The sequence below is a fragment of the Prionailurus bengalensis genome, chromosome A1, assembly GCF_016509475.1.
Source record: "Prionailurus bengalensis isolate Pbe53 chromosome A1, Fcat_Pben_1.1_paternal_pri, whole genome shotgun sequence".
Lineage (NCBI taxonomy): Eukaryota > Metazoa > Chordata > Mammalia > Carnivora > Felidae > Prionailurus > Prionailurus bengalensis.
Genome location: NC_057343.1, coordinates 98073547 through 98096626, shown reverse-complemented (window position 1 = coordinate 98096626; position 23080 = coordinate 98073547). Strand labels below are relative to the sequence as shown.

Sequence of the window (23080 nt, the reverse complement as noted above, 5' to 3'; positions counted from 1 at the left end):
TCCGTTGGTTGCCTTTTAGTTTTGTTGATTGTTTCCTTTGCAGTGCAGAGGCTTTTTATCTTCACGAGGTCCCAATAGTTCATTTTTGCTTTTAATTCCCTTGCCTTTGGAGATGTGTCAAGTAAGAAATTGCTGCAGCTGAGGTCAGAGGTTTTTTTCCTGCTTTCTCCTCTAGGGTTTTGATGGTTTCCTGTCTCACAATCAGATCCTTTATCCATTTTGAGTTGGTTACAAAATTACTGTTTAATGTAAGTATTAAACATCTGCAGAGTTCAGAAATGCATAGTTATCCCAGAAATAAACACTCAGAACTCTAGATAAGAAAATGCCAATTTTTAATACAATTAACCCTTGATCATTCAAAGACTATCCCAGTTCTGAATTACCCTTGTCCTTTTGCTGCTCCTGTATTACACTATTATTGCCTGTCATTTGACTTTCCTTTAGTGACAGTAGAACATACAAAAGCTTTCTCTCTCTAGTTTTGGTAAACTTCAAATCAATTGAAAATGACTGATCTTATCTGGAATATCTCTCTTTCAGTCCCCACTTTCTTCTCTTAGAGTTATAACTAATGCATGGCAATAAACTACTATATGAGAAAAAAAAGATTATAATCATCTGCAGTCTTCACTAGTCGACTACTATGCTTGGTGCTTATAATTAAGATTTTCTGGTATTCTTGACTACAGAACTTATTTTTCAGTTTATCTGCATAACTAAATATAGAATGCATTAAAGACTCAAACCTTATTTGCATTATGTTCCGTTTCTCAATCATTTTCAAGAATCTGTAAATGTCTCTCCTTAAAAAGTCTGCTGTGCATAGGAGACTAGTTAAATAAATATTGCACATACCCACAATGGAGTATAATACAGCTGTAAAAATAATAAGGAAGCTATCTATGAACTGAAATGCAGTGATTTCTTGGGGACATTTTTAAGTGAAAAAAAGCAAAGTACAAAAGGATGTGTTATTCGGGCAAGGAACAAGGAAAATAAGAAAACACACATGGATCTGCTTATTACAGTAAGAAACACAGGATGGATAAAACTAGACAGTAATAAAGCTGATTACCAACAAAGGTGGGGAGGATGAAGTGGAAGAGATACAGGAAAAAATGACTTTTGAAAGCATGTTAACATAATACATATTCAAAACTTAAATCAATCAGAGTAGGGGACAGGTAGTGAAACAAAGGAATTAACTGCATTTCAAATAAAGAAGGCACAAAGGACCTAAGTAACTTATGAACACAGAGTATGATTGTGTATTATCAGTCTTGGACAGTGAAAAGGAAAACACTAGACCACCTCCTGTGTTTCTCCTTTACTCACACACAACTACCACATTCTCAACACTTTTGACAACAGATGTGGGGTCTTTTAACCACAAGAAATAATTCTGTGACATAAACTGGGTCTCTGACAATTTAACTCAATTCTGACACTACGTACCTGGGGATAGTGTCTGATCCCATAGGTTAAGGGCTCAGTCTTAACTGAGACTGTCCTATACTTCACAAGCTAATCTCAAGTGGTGGGTCCCCAGGTTACCCATAACTTCTGTCCAATTTGGTTACATATCAGAAGTTCCCACGACCTCCTTCCCCTTGGATTTGATATGTGCTAAAATAAAACTTAGGGAAATACTTACTTACATTTACCAATTTATTAAAAGATATGATAAGGGATACAGAAGAACAACTTAGATAAAGAAATGTATAGAGCAGGATCTGGGAGGAGGTTCCAAGTACAGGAGCTTCTGTCCCCATGGAGCTAGGGGAGCATCACCCTCCTGGTACATGGATATGTTCACCAACCTGGAAGCTCCCCGAGTGCCATACTGTTGGGATTTCACAGAAGCTTCCTTGCACAGGCATGTCAATTATTAACTCCATTTCTAATCCCTCTCTAGTCTCTGGAGAATAGAAGGTGGGGCTGAAAATTACAAGCTTCTAAATCTGGCTTAATCTTTCTGCTGACCATCCCAGAAGCCATCCAGGACCCTACCTAGAGTTGCCTCATTACAACAAAAGATGCTCCTGGTTCCCTTATAACTTAGGAATTTATAAGGGTTTCAGGAGCTGTGGTAGGTCCCAGCGTAAAGAACCAAGTAAGTATTAGGGGGTGCCTGCCTGGCTCAGTCAATAGAGCATGTGACTCTTGATCTCGGAATTGTAAGTTTGAACCCTACATTGGGTAAAGAGACTACTTAAAAAAAAAATTGGGCATGTTGGGTGGCTCAGTTCCTGAAGCATCCAACTCTTGATTTCAGCTCAGGTCATGATCTTACGGTTCATGAGATCAAGCCCTGTGTCAGGCTCTGTGCTGACATGGAGGAGCCTGCTTGGGATTCTCTCTCCCCTCCCCCTCACTCCCCAACCCCATGCAGCACGCAGCACCTGGACACACAATCTCTCTCAAAATTAAATACACATTAAAAAAAATATTAAAAAACTGTTAAATTGAAAAAAAAACAAATATTAGAACAAGTGATGCTCATAATGTTTTTATCACTTAGGAATTTAGAAGAGTTTCAGGAGCTCTGTGCCAGAAACAAGGGAGACAGACCAATATATGTTATCTTCTATTATCTCACAGGCAGGGTGGGGAGAAGTATGAACAAATCTTGAATGCTTTTTGTAGGTTGTTTTGTAACTGTAGTGGTACGGACAATGCAATTCTGAAACTATTTTAAATGTATTACAGAACTGAGCAAATTAGCCGAGGATCTCATGATATAAGGAAGAACAAAGATATAAAATAAGGAAAGATGCAACAGAGTCAAGTAAGGTTGTGCTGGAATTGGAAATATTGGTATAAAAATTATGTTTTCCAAAATAGACATATTTCCCTGCACATATGTAAATATATTTGTACATGTGTATGTATGTGCATGCCATATGCATATACATGTGTATCATGTGCTGGTACTGTCCACTGAAAAGGACAAGAAGCATAAACATCCCAGTAGCAATGAGATCACCTAGCACCTTGATCTTGGTCTCTAATAGCATTCTCTACTTAAAGAAACCATGGCTCCTTGAAGAAATAGCTAATTACATCACTGGGGCAGGGTAGCTACAATGAGGGCAAAGAATGCCCTCTTACACCAGAAAGAAGGTGCTTTAAAAAAAAAAAAAAAAAGGACCAGGCAAGAATCATCATCAGCGGATATTCAACCTAGGAATAGGGACTCAACCTAGGATATTTGCACGGTCTTAAAACTCTCTCACACATTGCTTATTAGGTGCAAGAGGAAGGAAAAAAAAAAAAAAGAAATTTGTTGTATGGGGGAGAAACTGGGCAACACCTTCAAGAGTCATCAAAATTAACATCACTAATGATAGATATTACATACACCTAGAGAAGAACACATCATCTATGCAGAATTTTGGCCAAGAATGCATAACCTCACTATAATCAAGAAGAAACATCAGAAAATGCAAAATGAGTAAAAGTTTGTTTTTTATTTTATTTTTTTTTCAGTCAAGCCAGTAATCTCTTTTATTTATTTATTTTTTTATGAAATTTATTGACAAATTGATTTCCATACAACACCCAGTGCTCATCCCAAAAGGTGCCCTCCTCAATACCCATCACCCACCCTCTCCTCCCTCCCACCCCCCATCAACCCTCAGTTTGTTCTCAGTTTTTAACAGTCTCTTATGCTTTGGCTCTCTCCCATTCTAACCTCTTTTTTTTTTTCCTTCCCCTCCCCCATGGGTTCCTGTTAAGTTTCTCAGGATCCACATAAGAGTGAAACCATATGGTATCTGTCTTTCTCTGTATGGCTTATTTCACTTAGCATCACACTCTCCAGTTCCATCCACGTTGCTACAAAAGGCCATATTTCATTTTTTCTCATTGCCACGTAATATTCCATTGTGTATATAAACCACAATTTCTTTATCCATTCATCAGTTGATGGACATTTAGGCTCTTTCCATAATTTGGCTATTGTTGAGAGTGCTGCTATGAACATTGGGGTACAAGTGGCCCTATGCATCAGTACTCCTGTATCCCTTGGATAAATTCCTAGCAGTGCTATTGCTGGGTCATAGGGTAGTCTATTTTTAATTTTCTGAGGAACCTCCACACTGCTTTCCAGAGTGGCTGCACCAATTTGCATTCCCACCAACAGTGCAAGAGGGTTCCCGTTTCTCCACATCCTCTCCAGCATCTATAGTCTCCTGATTTGTTCATTTTGGCCACTCTGACTGGCGTGAGGTGATACCTGAGTGTGGTTTTGATTTGTATTTCCCTGATAAGGAGCGACGCTGAACATCTTTTCATGTGCCTGTTGGCCATCCGGATGTCTTCTTTAGAGAAGTGTCTATTCATGTTTTCTGCCCATTTCTTCACTGGGTTATTTGTTTTTCGGGTGTGGAGTTTGGTGAGCTCTTTATAGATTTTGGATACTAGCCCTTTGTCCGATATGTCATTTGCGAATATCTTTTCCCATTCCATCGGTTGCCTTTTAGTTTTGTTGGTTGTTTCCTTTGCTGTGCAGAAGCTTTTTATCTTCATAAGGTCCCAGTAATTCACTTTTGCTTTTAATTGCCTTGCCTTTGGGGATGTGTCAAGTAAGAGACTGCTACGGCTGAGGTCAGAGAGGTCTTTTCCTGCTTTCTCCTCTAAGGTTTTGATGGTTTCCTGTCTCACATTTAGGTCCTTTAACCATTTTGAGTTTATTTTTGTGAATGGTGTGAGAAAGTGGTCTAGTTTCAACCTTCTGCATGTTGCTGTCCAGTTCTCCCAGCACCATTTGTTAAAGAGGCTGTCTTTTTTCCATTGGATGTTCTTTCCTGCTTTGTCAAAGATGAGTTGGCCATACGTTTGTGGGTCTAGTTCTGGGGTTTCTATTCTATTCCATTGGTCTATGTGTCTGTTTTTGTGCCAAGGGTTTGTTTTTTAAAAGTGGGAAGAACGTACTCTACTCTTCAAATGTCAATGTCAAAATGAATTAAAAAAAAAAAGAAATGATGCTAAAGAGACATGGTAATTAAATGTAATCCCATGGTCCGAATCTTGTACTAGAAAAGATAAATGCTGTATAGAACGCTGTCATATCAACTGACAGAACTGGAATACAGCTAATACATTAGCTAAAAGTTTATCAATATACATTTATGAAATAGATTACTGTTATTATATAACAGAATACTTGTCTTACCATGAAATCAAACTAAAGTATTTGATTGTAAAAAATTATGACATATGTAACTTATTTCAAAGGGTTCAGGACAAAAAATTATGTAGGCATACACATATCCAAGGAGCACAAATGATAAAGAAAATGGGAATCAAATACTACCAATAGTCAAATCTAAGTAAAGAGAGTATGGGTGCTCCTTGTATTATTTTTATTTCATTACTTTTTCTAGGTATGAAGTTATTTCTAAATAGTTACTTTCCATGTAGTGATGAAAACATCTAAAACTTAACTATTTTCAAAAATTTAAAACAAAAAATGCTGTGACTTTTTTGTGCTTTTATTTTTCACTTTCTATAGTGTTTTGGGCCTATTTTTTTCTCTTTGGCACTATACTGCAAGGCCAATTCAAGTGGTTTTCACTGTCAACAGATTTAATCCCTACAACAAATACTGTGAAGTACTCACTATAATCACCCCATTTTACTCATAAGCAAATTCAAGCTTAGACAGACTGAGTAATTGCCTTGAGTGTTAGAGCCAGTAGGAGGCACAACTGAGACTGAAACCAAGTTACAACTACTGGGAAAGGACATGCTCTTACCTGCTGTGTTAGGCTGCCACACGATGTCTTATAAACAATCAATGGCAATGAATTTAATAATTTTTCTCTAATTTCTTCCCATAATTAAAAACGTCTTATTTGGATTGTGAAGCAACCAGCACTCCCATAACTGTTGATACGAATATAAATTAAAATGGTACAACTCAAGATGCTTTCAATGGCTCAGTCAGTGGGCCGAGTATCCAATTCTTGATTTCGGCTGAGGTCATGATCTCACGGGTCGAGACTGACCTCCTGTACCATTAGTGCAGACCCTGCTTGGGATTTTCTCTCTCCCTCTCTCTTGCCCTTCCCTGGTGCTCAAAATAAATAAATAAACATTTTTAAAAAATAAAAAAAATGGTACAACTACTTTGGAAAACTAAACACATGCCTAATCAATAATCCAGCAATTCTACTCCTAAGTTTATACGCAATAGAAAGTGTCCATATTACACTAAAATACATGAATAAGAACATTCAAAGCTATTCATAAACACTCTGAGGTAGAACCAACTCAAGCATCCATCAACAACAGAACATATAAATAAACTGTAGTATAATCATATAATGGAATACTAGAAAGCAATTGTTCTCAAACTCCCTGGTCTCAGGAATTCTTTGACCTCTTAAGAAAATACTGAGGGGCACCTGGGTGGCTCAGCTGGTTAAGCATCCAACTTCGGCTCAGGTCATGGTGTCGTCGTTCATGAGTTTAAGCCCTGTGTCCAGCTCTGTGCTGACAGCTCAGAGCCTGGAGCCTGCTTCGGTTTCTGTGTCTCCCTCTCTCTCTGCCCCTGCCTGCTCAAGCTCTGTCTCTCTCAAAAATAAACATTAAAAAAAAAAAAGAAAATATTGACGTTAACCATCCTCACTTTTCTCTCCTCAAGGGCTTTAGTTTGTACATTATCACTATCAATACTTTCTCTTTAAGAAATTAAAACTGAGAAAACATTATACACCAACTGAATCAGTTATGAAACCTTCCAACAACTAAAAGCCCAGGATCAGATGGCTTCACTAGTGAATTCTACCAAACACTTGACAATTAATGCCAATCCTTGTCAAGCTCTTCCAAAACACTAAACATTTACAAACTCATTGTGTAGGGCCAGCATTCTGCCGTTAGAACTCTAGACAAGGTGGGGAGCCTGGGTGGCTCAGTCAGTTAAGCATCTCTCTCTTGGTTTGGGATCAGGTGATGATCTCATGGTTTGTGATATCAAGCCCCACAATGGGTTTTGCACTGACAGCATAATGTCTGCTTGGGATTCTATGTCTCCCTCTCTCACTGTTCCTCCCCAGCTCAAAGGCACACACTCACTCTGTCTCAAAATAAACAAAATAAATAAACAAATAAATAAACAAAATAAATAAATAATAAATAAATAAACAAAATAAATAAACAAAATAAATAAATAATAAATAAACAAACAAAATAAATAAACAAAATAAATAAACAAAATAAACAAAAGGGTGGAAAAAAGTCTAGACAAGGGCACTACAGGAAAATTACACACCAATATAATTGATTAACACAAATGTAAAAATCCTAAACAAAATACTTGCAAACCAATTTTAACAGCACATTAAAAAGATTATATACCATAATCAAGTGGGATTCAAGGACAGTTCAATAAAGGCCATACATGACAAGCCTACAATATAAACACCACAATCAATGGTGACAAGCTGAGGCAAGCTTTTTTATAATTCTCTAAGATTAGGAAAAAGGCAAGGATGCCTACTCTCACCACTCACATTAAAAACAATACTAAAAGTCCTTGCCAGAGCAATTAGGTGTGAAAAAAACAATAAAAAGCATCCAAATCAGGAAGGAACACATCAAAATGACTGTTTACACTTAACAAGATATCATATATTGAAATCTCTAAAGGCACTACCAAAAGAAAAAAACAACAACATTAGAAGTAGTAAATGAATTCAGCAAAGCTGTAGGATACAAAATCAATACACAAAAAATCAGTTGTGTTTCTATATATTAACAATGACCTATTTGGGGGCGCCTGGGTGGCGCAGTCGGTTAAGCGTCCGACTTCAGCCAGGTCACGATCTCGCGGTCTGTGAGTTCGAGCCCCGCGTCGGGCTCTGGGCTGATGGCTCGGAGCCTGGAGCCTGTTTCCGATTCTGTGTCTCCCTCTCTCTCTGCCCCTCCCTCGTTCATGCTCTGTCTCTCTCTGTCCCCAAAATAAATAAACGTTGAAAAAAAAATTTAAAAAAACAAAAAAACAACAACAACAACAAAAAAACAATGACCTATTTAAAAAGGAAATTAAGAAAACTGACAATAGCATCAAAAAGAGTAAAATACTTAACAATAAATTTTAAAAAGGTGAAAGATACCCTGAAAACTGTAAAACACTGATTAAAGAAACTGAAGATGACACACACAAAAAAAGGAAAAATATTTTGTGTGCTTAGAATGGAAGACTATTGTTAAAATGTCCATAGTACTCAAAGCAATCTACAGATTCAGTGCAATCCCTATCAAAATACCAACGGCATTGTTCACAGGAAAAAAAAATCCCCAAATTCATATGAAGCCACAAAATACCCCAAATAGCCAAAGCAATCTTGAGCAAGAACTAAGCCCGAGCCATCACACTTCCTGATTTCAGACTATATTACAAAGCTATAGTAATCAAAACAGTATGATGCTGGCATAAAGACAGACACATAGACAAAAGGCCAACTAATTAGCCAACTAATCTTCAACAAAGGCACCAAGAATGCATAATGGAGATAGTCTTTTCAAAAAATGGTAATGAGAAACTGCACATGCACATGCAAAAGAATAAAACTGTACCCTTATACACAAAAATCAACTCAAAATGGATCACAGACTTGAATGTAAGACCTGAAACCATAAAATTCCTAAAGGAAAACATAGAGGAAAAACTCCTTGACATTGGTCTTAGTGATGACTTTTTTGATATGACACCAACAGCACAAGCAGCAAAAGAAATAATAAATAAGGTGGGGGGGACTACATCAAACTAAAAAGCTTCTGCACAGCAAAAGAAACCGTTCACAAAATGAAAAAGCAACCTACAGAATGGGAGAAAATTTTGCAAACCATCTCTGATAAGGAGTTAATATCCAAAACATATAAAGAACTCATATAAATCAGTAAGAAAACAGTCTGATTAAAAACTGGGTAGAAAACTTGAATAGACATTTTTCAAAAAAAGACATTGAAGTGGCTAATAGGTACATGAAAAAAAGTTTTTCATCACTAATCATGAGGGAAATATACAGCAAAACCACAATGAGATAGTGCTTCACACCTATTAGAATGGCCATCATCAAAAAGACAAGAGACACCAAGTGTTGGTGAAGATGCAGACCAAAGAAAATTCTTGTGCACTCTTGTTGGGAATGTAAACTAATATAGACACTATGGAAAACAGTATGAAGTTTCCTAAAAAAGTTAAAAATAGAAGTACCATATGACTTAGCAAAGTAACTTCTGGGTATATATCCAAAGATGATGAAATGACTATCTCAATGAAATACCTACACTCCCATATTTACTGCAGTATTATTCACAATAGCCAAGATATGGCAACAACCTAAATGTCCAACATGGATGGTTAAAGAAAATGTGTATATGATATATATACACACAATGGAATAGTGTTCAGCCATTAAAATAAAAGAAAATCCTGACATTTGTGACAACCTTGACTGCATAATATTAAGTGAAATAAATCAAACAGAGAAAGACAAATGTGATATACATGTATTCCATACACGGAATCTAAAAACATTATACTAATAAAAACAGAGACTAGAAAGGTGGTTGCCAGGGTCTGAGGGCTGAGGTAGATGGGAGATGCTGGTCAAAGAGTACCAACTTTCAACTGTTAGATAAATAAGTTCCAGGGATCTAATATACAGCATGGTGACTAGAGTTAACAATATAGTATTATGTCCTTGAAAGTTGCTGTGAGAATAAAGCTTTAATGTTCTCACCGTAACAACAACAAAATGGTCATTATGTAAGGGACATATTAACTAGCCTTACTGTGATAAACATTTCACGATATATACTTGTATCAAATCATCACACTGTATACCTTAAACTTACATGATGATGTATATCAATTATATCTCAATAAAGCTGGGGAAAAAAAGAGATGAATATGTACAGGTAACCCAAACAAGGTATCGTCCAAAAATCACTTAGAATAGACATATCTTCTTATGGATAGTTCTAATGGACTATTCAAACGAATTTAAATAAAAATTTAAAAAATAAAAATTCAATCTCTAGAGTATATACAACATGGTGAGGTAATAAGCATGGAATTACACCAGGCTCCCTCCCCCACCAAAATCAGGGAAAGCAGGTTTAAAGTGGGCTAAGTACGTACCACTAAATTCTTAAAATAATCAATCAACCTGGTTTAAATAAAAACCAAAGGAGTAATATAATACATAGTATTCCTAAACAAAAATTTAGAAGTAGTTTGAAAGATTTGGCTAAAATAAATTATTCTCAAAACCCATTTGAAGGTGCCCTGACTATATTGTGTAAGGTTATCAAAACAATAAGAACAGCACTGATTTATCAACTAAACTGTAATACAATTTGGTCTCCAAAATTAATATGCATATATTACAACTGATACATGAGCTGCTTCTATCAAGAGATCTGTAATCAGAAAAATCTATTACTATCCAATGATAATTAAATTAACAAATGAAAACTCTTTTCGATAATACATAAATAATAGGTTTACTAACTTTGAGACTAAACAAGATGCACAGGAAGAACTGAGTTCATATATGTGCCATCAAGCATAGAATCATCATTTTTAACTTTAAATTTTGGCAGAGAACCTTCTCAAATATTCTAAATTCGAAAATTATCCAAGACTGTAACAGCCAGTATCTGAATTTGGAAAACAATTTGATTTTTTGTTTTCACTGATTCATTTTAACGAACCATACCAGGTATATATTCCAAGGAATTTCTTTCTGGTATATTTCCTGGTTAAATGACTTGAGTTTGGTATGTTGTAATTAACATTTTTCTCATTTTTAACCGTATGTTAAAAATTAGTACTGCTTCAATATCTTAACGGCATTAATACTATTTAAAATATAATATTTAAAGAGGGCCAGTTTTTAAAAAGAAGTCCAATTTAGTTCCACATGATGGCATATGAGAACCACAAAAATCTTTTTCCAGATATGAATAGTATCAAATTTTCCTCTCTTGCATTCTCTCCACTTACAAAGACCCACAAGCCCCTTCCAAAAACAAACAAAAAACCCCTTTCTATCCTCCCACCTATAAAGATTTCCCTAGAAGAACAAAACAAAAAGCTAAAGGATGCTTACTATGACAGAAAGTGTTGGCAGGAGAATGCTAATTCAGCCTCCATTTCTCTACCAACACCCAGAGAGCTGCAGTCAGTCTTTTGACTTCTAATCTGGATCCCCTTAGCTGTGAACACTGGGTTGTCTAACACAAAAGAGAGCCTGGAGCTCTAACATGTTTGCTTTCTCTTCTAAAGCAAAGATGTTTAAATTTCAAACTAGAGACAGGAAGTCCTAAATATTAACACAATCTGTCCCTTATAAATTACCTCCCTTTCCATTTCACTTGAAACACAGTTTCAACACTAACTATAGATAAGCTATGAAAAGAAAAAAACAATCTATTGTATATTAAAGCATATATGTCATCAGTATTCACAGAAATACTAGAAAATCTAGATTCCAATTAACTGTGACTCTTTTTAACTTATCATTTGTCCTTTATAAACAAAATAGTTTTTATTCTAAAAACAAAAGTTTTCAACAGATCAGGACCAGGTTGCTCACATATTTTCACTCTAAAAGCAGTAGGAAATTAACAAGGAAAAAAAAGAGTAAGGGAAGAATTCAGTTAAATAAAGAAAAAATAAAGAATTTTTGCTTAGCGTACAGGAAATTTTTCCCTGTTGTTCACCTGATATTGAGGGTAAAACACGTAACAAATAACTGAGAAAAATTTCAAGAAACTTTTTTAAGTTTATTCATTTATTTTGAGAGAGAAAGCCTGTGCACAAGTCAGGGAGGAGCATTAAGAGAGGGAGGATCCCAAGCAGGCTAAGCACAGTCAGCACAGAGCCCAAAGTAAACCTCACCACAGTGAGATCATAACCTGAGCCCAAATCAAGAGTTGAACCCTTAACGACTGAGCCACCAAAATGTCCCTAAAGGAACTTTAGTAGAAATATTTTATTTGGACTCAAATATAAATTATTAAAGCTATTTTAAAATACAGCATTTTAATTATATCCCAATGTCTTCTGTATGTCTTATTCATCAATTCAACCAGTATTTATGTGCCAAGCATTAGAATAAGCATGACTTGAATTTTATAATAACTGTCATTTTTGAGGGTTTTACATAAACACTGAACATAGTACACTATGAATAGGTAACACTTTAGCTCTATTTTACAGATGAGAAAAAAAGGAATTTAGAGAGTATAAAAGAACTTGCTCATGGGTACACAAAGAGCTGTAAGGAAATAGGCTGGAAATCAAATCCAAGTAATGACTCTACTAATAGGAGTCACCACTACTTTAATCACTGTTCTAGATGGTCATAAGGAAACCATGGGAGACACACACAAAGCAATACTGGTTAATGATATAATGAAAGTACAAACAAAGTGCTTTGACAGCAAGACAGACGTGGTCACTGCCTTCCAGAAGTTCTCATACTAAGAGGGAAGTCAAAATATTTGATTCCAGTTTAAGTAGTAAAAGTGTATCTAATACTTAGACAAATTGTATTACTAAGAGCATATTTTAAAATCTAGAATTCATGAGAGCAGGCATTCAATTTCATTTCAATTTGAAACCTGTCAGACTTGATTTGGAAAACAGGATTTCATTTCTTGTAATCTTTCAAAACAAGAACAGTTAGTTATCTGCAAACATGCAAAGGGAGGAATTACAAACACAGGATGTCTTCACAAAAGGCATAAAGTACCAGGAGGAATAAAACCATTCTTCAAGGGGGCCTGCAACAGGAAGATCTCATGTCCCTCCCTCTAGCAATACTGAAATTTAGAGATTTTTTTAGTCTATATATACCATCTACCATTAAGGTCTGTTACCTTCCTATCAAGTACAAATCGGAAAATGTTAAAAACAGAATTCAAGGAGTAAACCATAAATAGATTTTGCTTTTTAACGTAAAGAACAACTTGAAGAGACATAAATTTAAGATGTATAGGGTGTCAAGGAAACCGAAGGCGCGAAACTTGGTTTATAACACAACTACCAACTTAGTGTTAAAGAGTCAGGGATGGATTGGGTACAAAGGAAGATGACTGTTAATCCTTAAACTACCACCCAAATTACAGAGAATTGGGATCTCTTTATACTAAACAGACAAAAATTTATTTTTATCGAATTCACTAGAATCCTTCCTTAGATCTGGGAGAAAGCAGCAGTATGCTTGGTAGGAGATGATTAAAGTCTAGTTTATGGAAATAGATTTTAAAGATTTTTAATTTTTTTTAATTAAAAAAAAAATTTAAGTTTACTTATTTATTTTGAGAGGGAGAGAGAGAGTGCGTGCACAAGCAAGCATGAGTAGGGTAGAGACAGAGAGGGGAGACAGAATTCCAAACAGGCTGCATGCTAACAGCATAGAGCCTGATGCAGGGTTCGAACTCACAAACGTGAGATCATGACCTGGACTGATATCAAGAGTTGGATGCTTAACCAACTGAGCCACCCAGGTGCCCCCAACTTTTTTTAATGTTTATTTATTTTTGAGAGATCATATGAGCATGAACAGGGGAGAGGCAGAGAGAGAGAGAGAGAGAGAGGGAGACAGAATCTGAAGCAGGCTCCTCGCTGTCAGGGCAGACCCCCACTTGTGGCTCAAATCCTGGAACACTGACATCATGACTTGAGCTGAACTCAGACACCCAACCAACTGAGCCACCCAGGCACCCCGGAAATAGATATTAAAATAAGGTCGCAGAACTGAGCAACAAGCTACATGATGGTATAGAATAACCATATATAGTCTCTGGCACATTACCTCACCTCTTCTTGAAAATAACATGGAGGTGGGGTGCCTGGGTGGCTCAGTCGGTTAAGCGTCTGACTTCGGCTCAGTTCATGATCTCACGGCTGGTGGGTCTGAGCCCCAAGTCGGGCTCTGTGCCGACAGCTCAGAGTCTGGAGCCTGCTTCAGATTCTGTGTCTCCTCTCTCTCTCTGCCCCTTCCCCACTCAGACTCTGTCTCTCCATCTCTTAAAAGTAAATAAACATTAGAAAATAGTAATAATAATAAAAATAAAATAACATGGAGGCATCCACCACGGTTTTATATACACTTAAAAGGATAGTCTAGGTGTATAATAGGTCAGTCTATTGCATGTGCTTTGAAGTTCACACTATGGCTTACAGATTCTGAAAGCCTTCTTAGAGACAGTTGCTAGAATTTACATTGGATAAAGCACTCATGTAACTTTAGGAGATGTTACCATCCTGTAATCTTCCACTAGGAAAACCTCCTTAGGGCGCTGTTTATTTCCTCGGTCTAAATAGCAAGAGCAGAGAGCAGTGTCCAGCTACAGAAAGTCTACAACTTTCAGTTCAGTGAGACCCTCAGAATTCAATCTCCTCCTAAATATTCAGGCTAGATTACCATTTAGAATTAGAATCTCCAAAAGCTGCTACTGTCAAATGCAAGCTAAGGTGTGTACTAGTATCTCCAGAGTGGAGGTACAAACTGTCCAAGAGCAAAATACTTAGTTGCCGCAGATCTAAAACCACAATTTAGGGATGGAACACCTGTACCATGTCAAATCATGACTATTATTTAATCTAATACTTATTCTGACTGACAAAGACCACAAAACAATTCATAGGAGAAGAAAATCTGGGGGATCTGCGAAGCTTTTTTTTACTTTGTCTCACTGTTAATGTAAAAATAAGTTTTACTTTTCATCACAACTAAGAGAGAGCAACACAAGTTGTAGCAAATATCCTCAGCATTATAAATAAGTTTATATATCCAATCCTGACTTACAGTTTGAAATTATTATGAAAACTATAGTTAAAGCAGAAAATGCCAGTATACTGCTAAGTAGCCTGAAGTTTGGGGCCCTCTTCCTTCCAACATCTGAGGAAGACAAATGAAAAAGGAGTCACTTTCAGGTACAGAAGAGTTTTATTGAAAAACTGTAACGTAACTTTAAGTAATTGATGTGAGCAATCTAAAATAAATAACACTTTCCCAGGATTTCTAAACTGCTACACATGGAATTCAAAGGATGGCAGGAGCGAACTGTTTACAAAAAATATTTTTTTCTTTCCAAAGTTATTTATGGGTGAATTTGAAGAGAAGTAAATGAAAACACCGCTTTCACTGTATTACTCAGCGCTAGATGTTGATAGCAAACAAGCAGTAATTGTTTTAAGACACCCACTTAAACACACACACACACACACACCAACAACTACAAAGATACTTGACCTTAACTAAGAAATGAAACCAATCCCAACTATTTCTAAATTTGACAATTTAAGCCGATAGAGCAGGGTAACGAAAAGGCTTCATACACATCACAACAACGATTTCTGGATAAACGACTGTGGGAAACCATCCCAGTCTTAAGGACGTCAGCCTAGAAACTTTAAAAATCCTACAAAACATTCTAACTTCCGAGCCAGTACCTCGATGACCGACATGTTTCTACCTCCTTCGCTCTCAAAAGCCTGGTCCGCCCGGTCCCAGGGGCGCGGACCCGGGGACCCCAGTGCGGAGGGGACCAGGCGTTCTTGGCCTCGGCCCTGCGATTCTGGGCCGCTCCCGGCTGACTCAGGGGCGCGGACCGGGCACGGGCGACGCGGGAGCCTCCCTCACTCACCGTGAAGCGCTGGTCGCCGACGCTGCCCACGGAGAAGCAGTGGTCGCCAGGGTTCACAGCCCCGGTCAGCACCTGGTGCAGGTTCATGTCTGCGTCTTATGCCAGCAACGGACGCCGCGTCCGGCTCATGCCCAGGGTCGGCGGCCGCTTCCCTCCCTCCTTCCCTTAGGGGCGGCGGCCGCTCTTGGGCGGCGACGGAGGCAGCGACAGGCGCCAGGAGCCGGAGCCGCTCAGCCGGGGCCCGCAGTTCATCCCGAGCCCTGGCGGGCAAGGCCCGGAGGGGGCGGGCCGCCGAGAGGGCGCAGCGCCGCGCTCGTCCGCGCACCTGTCACAGCCAGCTGGAGGCCCAGGTGAAGCTCGGGGTCGACTCAAGGGCCGAGACCCCGGGCCGACTCACCGGCCAGCAGGGCCGCGGCGTCCACACACTTCCTCGGGGCTCGGGGTGGCTGGCCCTGACGGATCCCAGTGGCGCAGGCAGCACGCGCTCGCCTTCACCGCCTGACCTGTCCCTTCCCGGCTCCGGTGCCCGTCACCCCCACTGGCCTTTGCCGCTCACTACGCGTCGCTAAGTCCCTTCAGCCGAAATATCGCGAGGCTTCCCGCGATGAAGAGGGATACTGCGGTAAAGGACGCACTTTTTTCACCACAGTTTACAGATCAGCAAGTGGCTACGAAAACGCCTCGTCTAGTCAGATGCTGGCCAATCCCGAGCTCCAGTCTACGTAGGGCCCCGCCCACCACTGAGGACAGGCCAATCTCGTTGAGTCTGGTAAGTGAGTCTGTCTGTCTGAGCTGATCCAAAGTAAGGAGCCTAGCAGAAACCTAGTGAGCCCAGAATGAGGTGAGAGTTGTCAAAAAAATGCTTTAGGTTACGGCTTAATCTGTCGGGCCAGAAAGCTTGAAAGGGAGAAGTGCATTATAAGTGGAGCTGCAGTGTCCTCTGTCCTGGTAGAAACTACAAGTCCCAACAGGCACTGCTCCGCTAAGGCGGCGCCTGTCGACTTCCAAGTAAATGTGACCCGTTCAGCATCTGTAATCCCGGCGTGTGGTTTCTCCTGCTTTACGCGCGTTTCCAGCGCACCAAACGGGGTTAATTTGAAAGACTTAAATACTCGACAAGTGTTCAAATGGAGTGTTTTCAGCTAAATTTTCCTTAACCTACGTTTTGAACTAGTGCTGATAATAATATTGCAGCAGCCCTGCGTTAAGCGTTTGTTTGGGAGAAACCCAAGGATTCCAAAATGATCAGTGTCACAGTTAAAACCGCTAGATACTCTCAGTGTATTTTGACACAAGTTTTGTGTTAATTATCGATAACGGTCTGTTTATATGTCTCCTTCCGTATATTTAAGCCTCTTGAGTACAGACTGTGTGGTTCGCCTCTGTGTTCCGAGTGTGGGGCTCAGGGCCAGCTCCACTGTAGGTGTTGAGTAAATGTTAAACGAGTGAATGTAGATAGGAACTCTCCACCTAAAAGGAGTAGTTTCTTAAAAACTGCTAAACTGATTTTTATATCCTTTTGCTGGGGTGAAAAAAAAACCGACTTTCACACCAATACTTGGACGGGAGGAGTATTAATTTTATTTATGCTTTGCCAAAATGTTTTGTAATGTGTACATTTAATTTTGCAATAAAAAGTTACTTAAAAACCAAATTTAAGAGCCATCTCCCATTTTCAATTTGACAGATGTAGGTGAATTCCATTATTTATCCCAGTTTCTTTATCAAAAGAAGGGACTTAAAACTTAATTTGTTTTAAAAAACTATTTTATTGATGTCTGACATACTTACAACTTAATCTGTATTTTAATTATTAATTTAAAATATTATTCAGGGTGGCTTTAACTTAATTTTATATTTAGACTCTAAATAACGTTTTCTCTGTGTTCCACATAAATTGTATCTGGCCCAGCATGTTTTACTCATTCTGTCCTGCCCAGTTTTTACTTTTCAAGGGCATGCAGTGTAGCAGAATAAAAGAAATTCAGTGGCCTGGTAGTTAGGAAATCTGAGATCTAGTGTTAATCTCACGTTGGCTGTGTGACCTTGGAAAGGTTTTTGTTAACTTTCAGACTCGTTTTCCTCATCTGTAAAATCAGCAAGTTTAATTTATCAACAACATTTTCATTCCTGCAAGTCAGTACATCTGTTAGTTTTAATTAAATTCCTTCAGCCTTCAGTTAGACTACCTGAGTCTGAATCCTGGCCTTACTGCTCACTTAGGTTATTTAATCTCTCTGTGCTTTACTTTCCTTGTCTATGAACGGGAGATAGTAGTAGACTTTCTTCTTTTAATTATCACGAGGATTAAGTGAGAACAGTATTTGGTCCATAGAATTCAATAGATGTTAGCCATTATTACTATTATTAAATGAACTTAACCTTTTGACATACACTTACTCTTTCTAAGGTTTTCCAAATAGTGTCAAACCCCAGCACAAATCAGACTTTCCAGGGAAGCTTAAGACTACCACAAAAGTTCTGAGGATGTTATAGTCTATTTAAAACTATGGCACTACAATATCTGATGAAAAGCAAGGGTATTCTTTTGCTTCTTATTCATCAGAAATACTTCTACTACTTTATTAAATTGCCTGTTAAGCAACCTGTCTTTGATATAAAGCAGATGAACTGTTTCAGTGACACAACTAAATGCTTGTAATGTATCTTTTTTCTTCTACTGCAATTCTGGCCTACTGTCTGGTTTTATACAGCCCAGAATTGAGAATGCTGTTTACATTTTTAAATATAAAAAAATATATATGAATAGAAGAAGAATATTTAATGACACATGAAAATACATGAAATTCATATGTCCTTAAATAAAGTTTTATTGGGATACAGCCATGCATAGTCATTTAGGTGTTACCTATGGCTGCTTTCACACTACAAAGGCAGAGTTAAGTACACCTGACCTTGGAGCAATGCGGAAGAAGTTCTAGTCTTAAAGGGGAAGGAGGAATTTCTTTATACTCAGTGGGTGGTGACAGTGTAAAGAACAACAAACAGGCTAACCTCTGAGATCTTGGAGGCAAAAAAGGAATATGTATGAAGCCAATTCAGATTGGGAAGCAGTCATGCCTGTTCTTCACTCTCCGATTTCCTGAAATCCTTCTTATTACCCTTAATGTAAATTTCCTACCTTCCCAGTGCATGTGCCAAGGGAGCCACCAGTTGGGACGTCCAGCCCCATTGCCAACACTCACTTGATGAAGGAGGTTGGAAGTAAACAGAGTCCCTCATCCTATATCTAAGGCTGAATTAGGGGGACTGTGTTGCTGGCATTTCATACAAGCATTATGAACTTACTATTTCATCAAAAGAATATGAGGGTTTCTGGTGCATCTAAGACACTGACTGCCCCAGGAACCCGCCTGAACTTTTAACAACAAGCTTGCTATCGCAAAATCTATCAGGGATATTACAGGTTACATAGATATTTGAGCAATGAAATAGGACCCTAATCATCATTTATAATATTGTTACCATAGAAAAATTAATTCTGATACCTCTTAAAATTTGGAGATTGTCATTAAATACTCTTGGCTCATACTCACTTGCTCAGTTGAGGAATTTTCCACCCATAAGCATTTAAAGGGCAGTTATTTATAAAAAGCTACTATTTTATTAAACACCCACTCTACACTGTCATACGTGTTTTATTTATTTCATTTGAATCTCAACAAACTCTTGAGGCACCTGGATGGCTCAATTAGTTAAGCATCTGACTCTTGATATCAGCTCAGGTCTTAATCTCAGGGTCATGACTTCAAGCTCTACATTGGGCTCCATGCTGGGTGTGAAAGCCTACTTTAAAGATAAAAATTTAAAAATCTCAACAAATCTATAAAGGTAATATCTCTGTATTATAAATGAAGAAACCTAAACTTAAAAAGACTACATATTGACCAAGATCATATTAGATTTGGATCATATCACCACCCAAAGATTTGAACTTAGATTTCTTGGGCTGCAAAGACCCTCTAAGTGTTTTCCAAAGACCCCTGAATCCCAAAGTGAATACAGTCAGAGTCTATCACTTCCCTCCTTGCTAACAAGGTAAGAAGAGATAGGGAGGTGAGATGACTTCTTTAAGTAAGTCACTTCAGTGATTTTTCTAGTAGGAAGAACCATCTTCCCCAAACACTTTTCTCTTCCCCTTCCTAATGATGGAAGAAAAGCTGATCTCCTTACCTTGACCCACTCCCAAACTATAAAGACCATGCTTTGTTGAAAGTTAAAATCAACATTTCCAACCAAAATACTCCTGATACTTAGCCAATTAGGTAGATACTCACTTGGTTAAAGGCAAATATTTCTAGGAAAGTCCTGGAATTACCAGTAAGTCACACACATCAGTTGCAGCTTTAATCAGACTGTGACTGTCCTCATGCCTATTGGGACTTTTCTTCAGTGGGAAGGAGAAGTTGAGAGACGGGATTTTGCTCTCTCTCCCTTTCTCTTCCATTGTGGTGTGTGCCCTTGGCTGTTCTTTGCTGTGTCTTCTCACAAGACTTTGAAGATCAAACAATTCCTGGCCAAGAAACAAAAGTGGAATTTTCCCATTTCCCAGTGGATTTGGATGAAAACTGGTAGTAGACTCAGGTATAACTCAAAGAGGAGACATTGGAGAAGAGTAATTTGGGTCTCTAAGGAGTCACATGAGATGACGCTCGTTTATGCTGTTTCAAGATCACTTAACATCTTACTATCACTGAAAAAATCACTACCATCTTTACAGCTAGACATGTTTTATTGGGGGAATGCTTCTTTATTTTTTTATACTTCTGCACTAACAGGTTGGTTTCGTAAAAAATACGTGTGAGCTTTTGTTTGGAAAAAAATGGGAGCATACAGAAAGGAGAGGCCATATGGGAGACAGCAGCAGGGGGTTTTGTTTAACCAGGAGCAACTTGAGGGCTATGGAGTCTGGAAAAGTAATGAAGAAAAGGGACTGTCCCGATGAAAATCCCAGCAAGTTATTTTGTGGATACTGACAAATTGATTCTTTTTTTTTTTTTTAATTTTTTTTTTTTTTAACGTTTATTTATTTTTGAGACAGAGAGAGACAGAGCATGAACGGGGGAGGGTCAGAGAGAGAGGGAGACACAGAATCTGAAACAGGCTCCAGGCTCTGAGCAGTCGGCACAGAGCCCGACGCGGGGCTCGAACTCACGGACCGCGAGATCATGACCTGAGCCGAAGTAGGCCGCTTAACCGACTGAGCCACCCAGGCGCCCCCTGACAAATTGATTCTAAACTTTTATAGGGAGGAAAAAGACCCACAACCAGTGAACACAATATTGAAGGAGAAGAACAAAGTTGGAGGACTGACATTAACCAATTTTAAGGCTTACTATAAAGATACAGCAATCAAGACAATGTGGTATTGGCAAAAGAATAGACAAACAAATCAGAGACAGAATAAAGAGCCCAGAAATAGACCCACATAAATATAGTCAACTGCTCTTTGACAAAGGAGTAAAGGGAATACAATAGGGCAAAGATAGTGTTTGCAACAAATGCAAAAAAAATCGACAACGGTGTGCAAAAAATTAATCTAGACACACCTTAAACCCTTCACAAATACTAACTCGAAAATGGATCACAGACTGTGGCGCCTGGGTGACTCATTGGGTTAACCCTCTGACTTTAGCTCTGGTCATTACCATGGTTTGTGGGTCTGAGCCCCGCATTGGACTCTGTGCTGACAGCTCGGAGCCTGGAGCCTGCTTCGGATTCTGTGTCTCCCTCTCTCTTTGCCCATCCCCTGCTCATGCTGTATCTGTCTCTCTCAATAAACAAACAAACAAACAAACATTGAAAAAAATGGATCACAGATCTAAGTGTGAAATGCAAAACTATAAAATTCCTAGATAACATTGGAGAAACCTAGATGTCCTTGGGTTTGATGTTGATTTCTTAAATGTAACACCAAGGGGACGATCCCTGAAAGAGACAATGGATAAGGTGGACTTCATTAAAATAAAAACTTTTAGGGGCGCCTGGGTGGCTCAGTTGGTTGAGCGGCCAACTTCGGCTCAGGTCACGATCTCACGGTCCGTGAGTTCGAGCCCCGCGTCGGGCTCTGTGCTGACAGCTCGAAGCCTGGAGCCTGTTTCCGATTCTGTGTCTCCCTCTCTCTGACCCTCCCCCATTCATGCTCTGTCTCTCCCTGTCTCAAAAATAAATAAACGTTAAAAAAAAAATTTAAAATAAAAACTTTTGCTCTGTGAAAAACATGTCAAAAGAATGAGAAAATGAACCATAGACTGGGGAAAAATATATGCAAAAACCATATCTGATAAAAGACTGTTATCCAAAATACACAAAGAACTATTAAAACTCAACAATAAGAAAACAAACAACTTGAGATATTATTATACATCTATTAGAATGGCTAAAATCTCCAACACTGACAACAGCAAATGCTGGTGAGGATATGGAGCAACAGGAACTCTCATTCATTGCTAGTGGGACTGCAAATTGGTCCCACATTGGAAAATAGTTTGGTGCTTTCTTACAAACTAAATAAACTCTTACCATTTGATCCAGCAGTCGGGCTCCTTGGTATTTACCCAAAGGAGTTGAACATGCATGTCCACACAAAATCCTGCACACAGATGTTTATAATAACCTTATTTATAATTGCCCAATGTGGAAGCAACCAAGATGTGCTTCAGGAGATAAACAGGTAAATAAATAAATTGTGGCACATCCAGACAATGGAACATTAGCCAGTGCTAAAAAGAAATGAGTTATTAAGCCATAAGAAGTCATGGAGGCATCTTAAATGCATATTACTAAGTGAGAGAAGCCAGTCTGAAAGGCTACACATTGTATCATTCCAGCTAAATGACATTCTGAAAAGAACAGAACTATGAAGACAATGAAAAGATCAGTGATTGCCTGGGATCGAGGGTGGGGGATGAATTGGTGGAGCACAGAGGCTTTTCCAAAGGGCATTGAAAATACTCTGGATGATACTACGAAGATGGATACATGTCCAAACCTACAGAATGTACACCATCAAGAATGAACTCTAAGACTTTAAGGTACAAAACAGATAGATGAACATAAGGGAAAGGAAGCAAAAATAATATAAAAACAGGAAGGGGAACAAAACATAAGAGACTGTTAAATATGGAGAACAAACAGAGGGTTACTGGACAGGTTATGGGAGAGGGGTATGGGCTAAATGGGTAAGGGGCACTAAGGAATCTACTCCTGAAATCATTGTTGCACTATATGCCAGCTTGGATGTAAATAAACAATAAATTAATTTACAAATATACCAAAAAAAAAAAAAATGTGAAGCTTACCTAAGGTAAGCTATGAACTTTGGATGATTATTATGTGTCAGTGTAGGTTCATCAACTATAAAAAATTTATCACTCTG

The 23080-nt window shown here is 38.4% G+C and overlaps 1 protein-coding gene across 7 annotated transcripts in view; it reads right to left on the bottom strand.

Moving 5' to 3' along the window:
- Window positions 1-16338, bottom strand: part of DMXL1 (Dmx like 1) — a 136778-nt gene extending 120440 nt beyond the window's left edge. For 2 of the 7 annotated variants that reach the window (XM_043585936.1, XM_043585965.1), the window contains exon 1: window positions 15682-16289. In XM_043585936.1, coding sequence (XP_043441871.1) covers window positions 15682-15768 — 87 coding nt within the window. In that variant the 5' untranslated portion in view covers window positions 15769-16289. Of the gene's footprint in view, window positions 1-15681 lie in introns of all 7 variants that reach the window. The other 5 variants (XM_043585957.1, XM_043585973.1, XM_043585981.1 and 2 more) reach the window with 4 other exon arrangements.
- Window positions 16339-23080: the final 6742 nt, after the last annotated feature.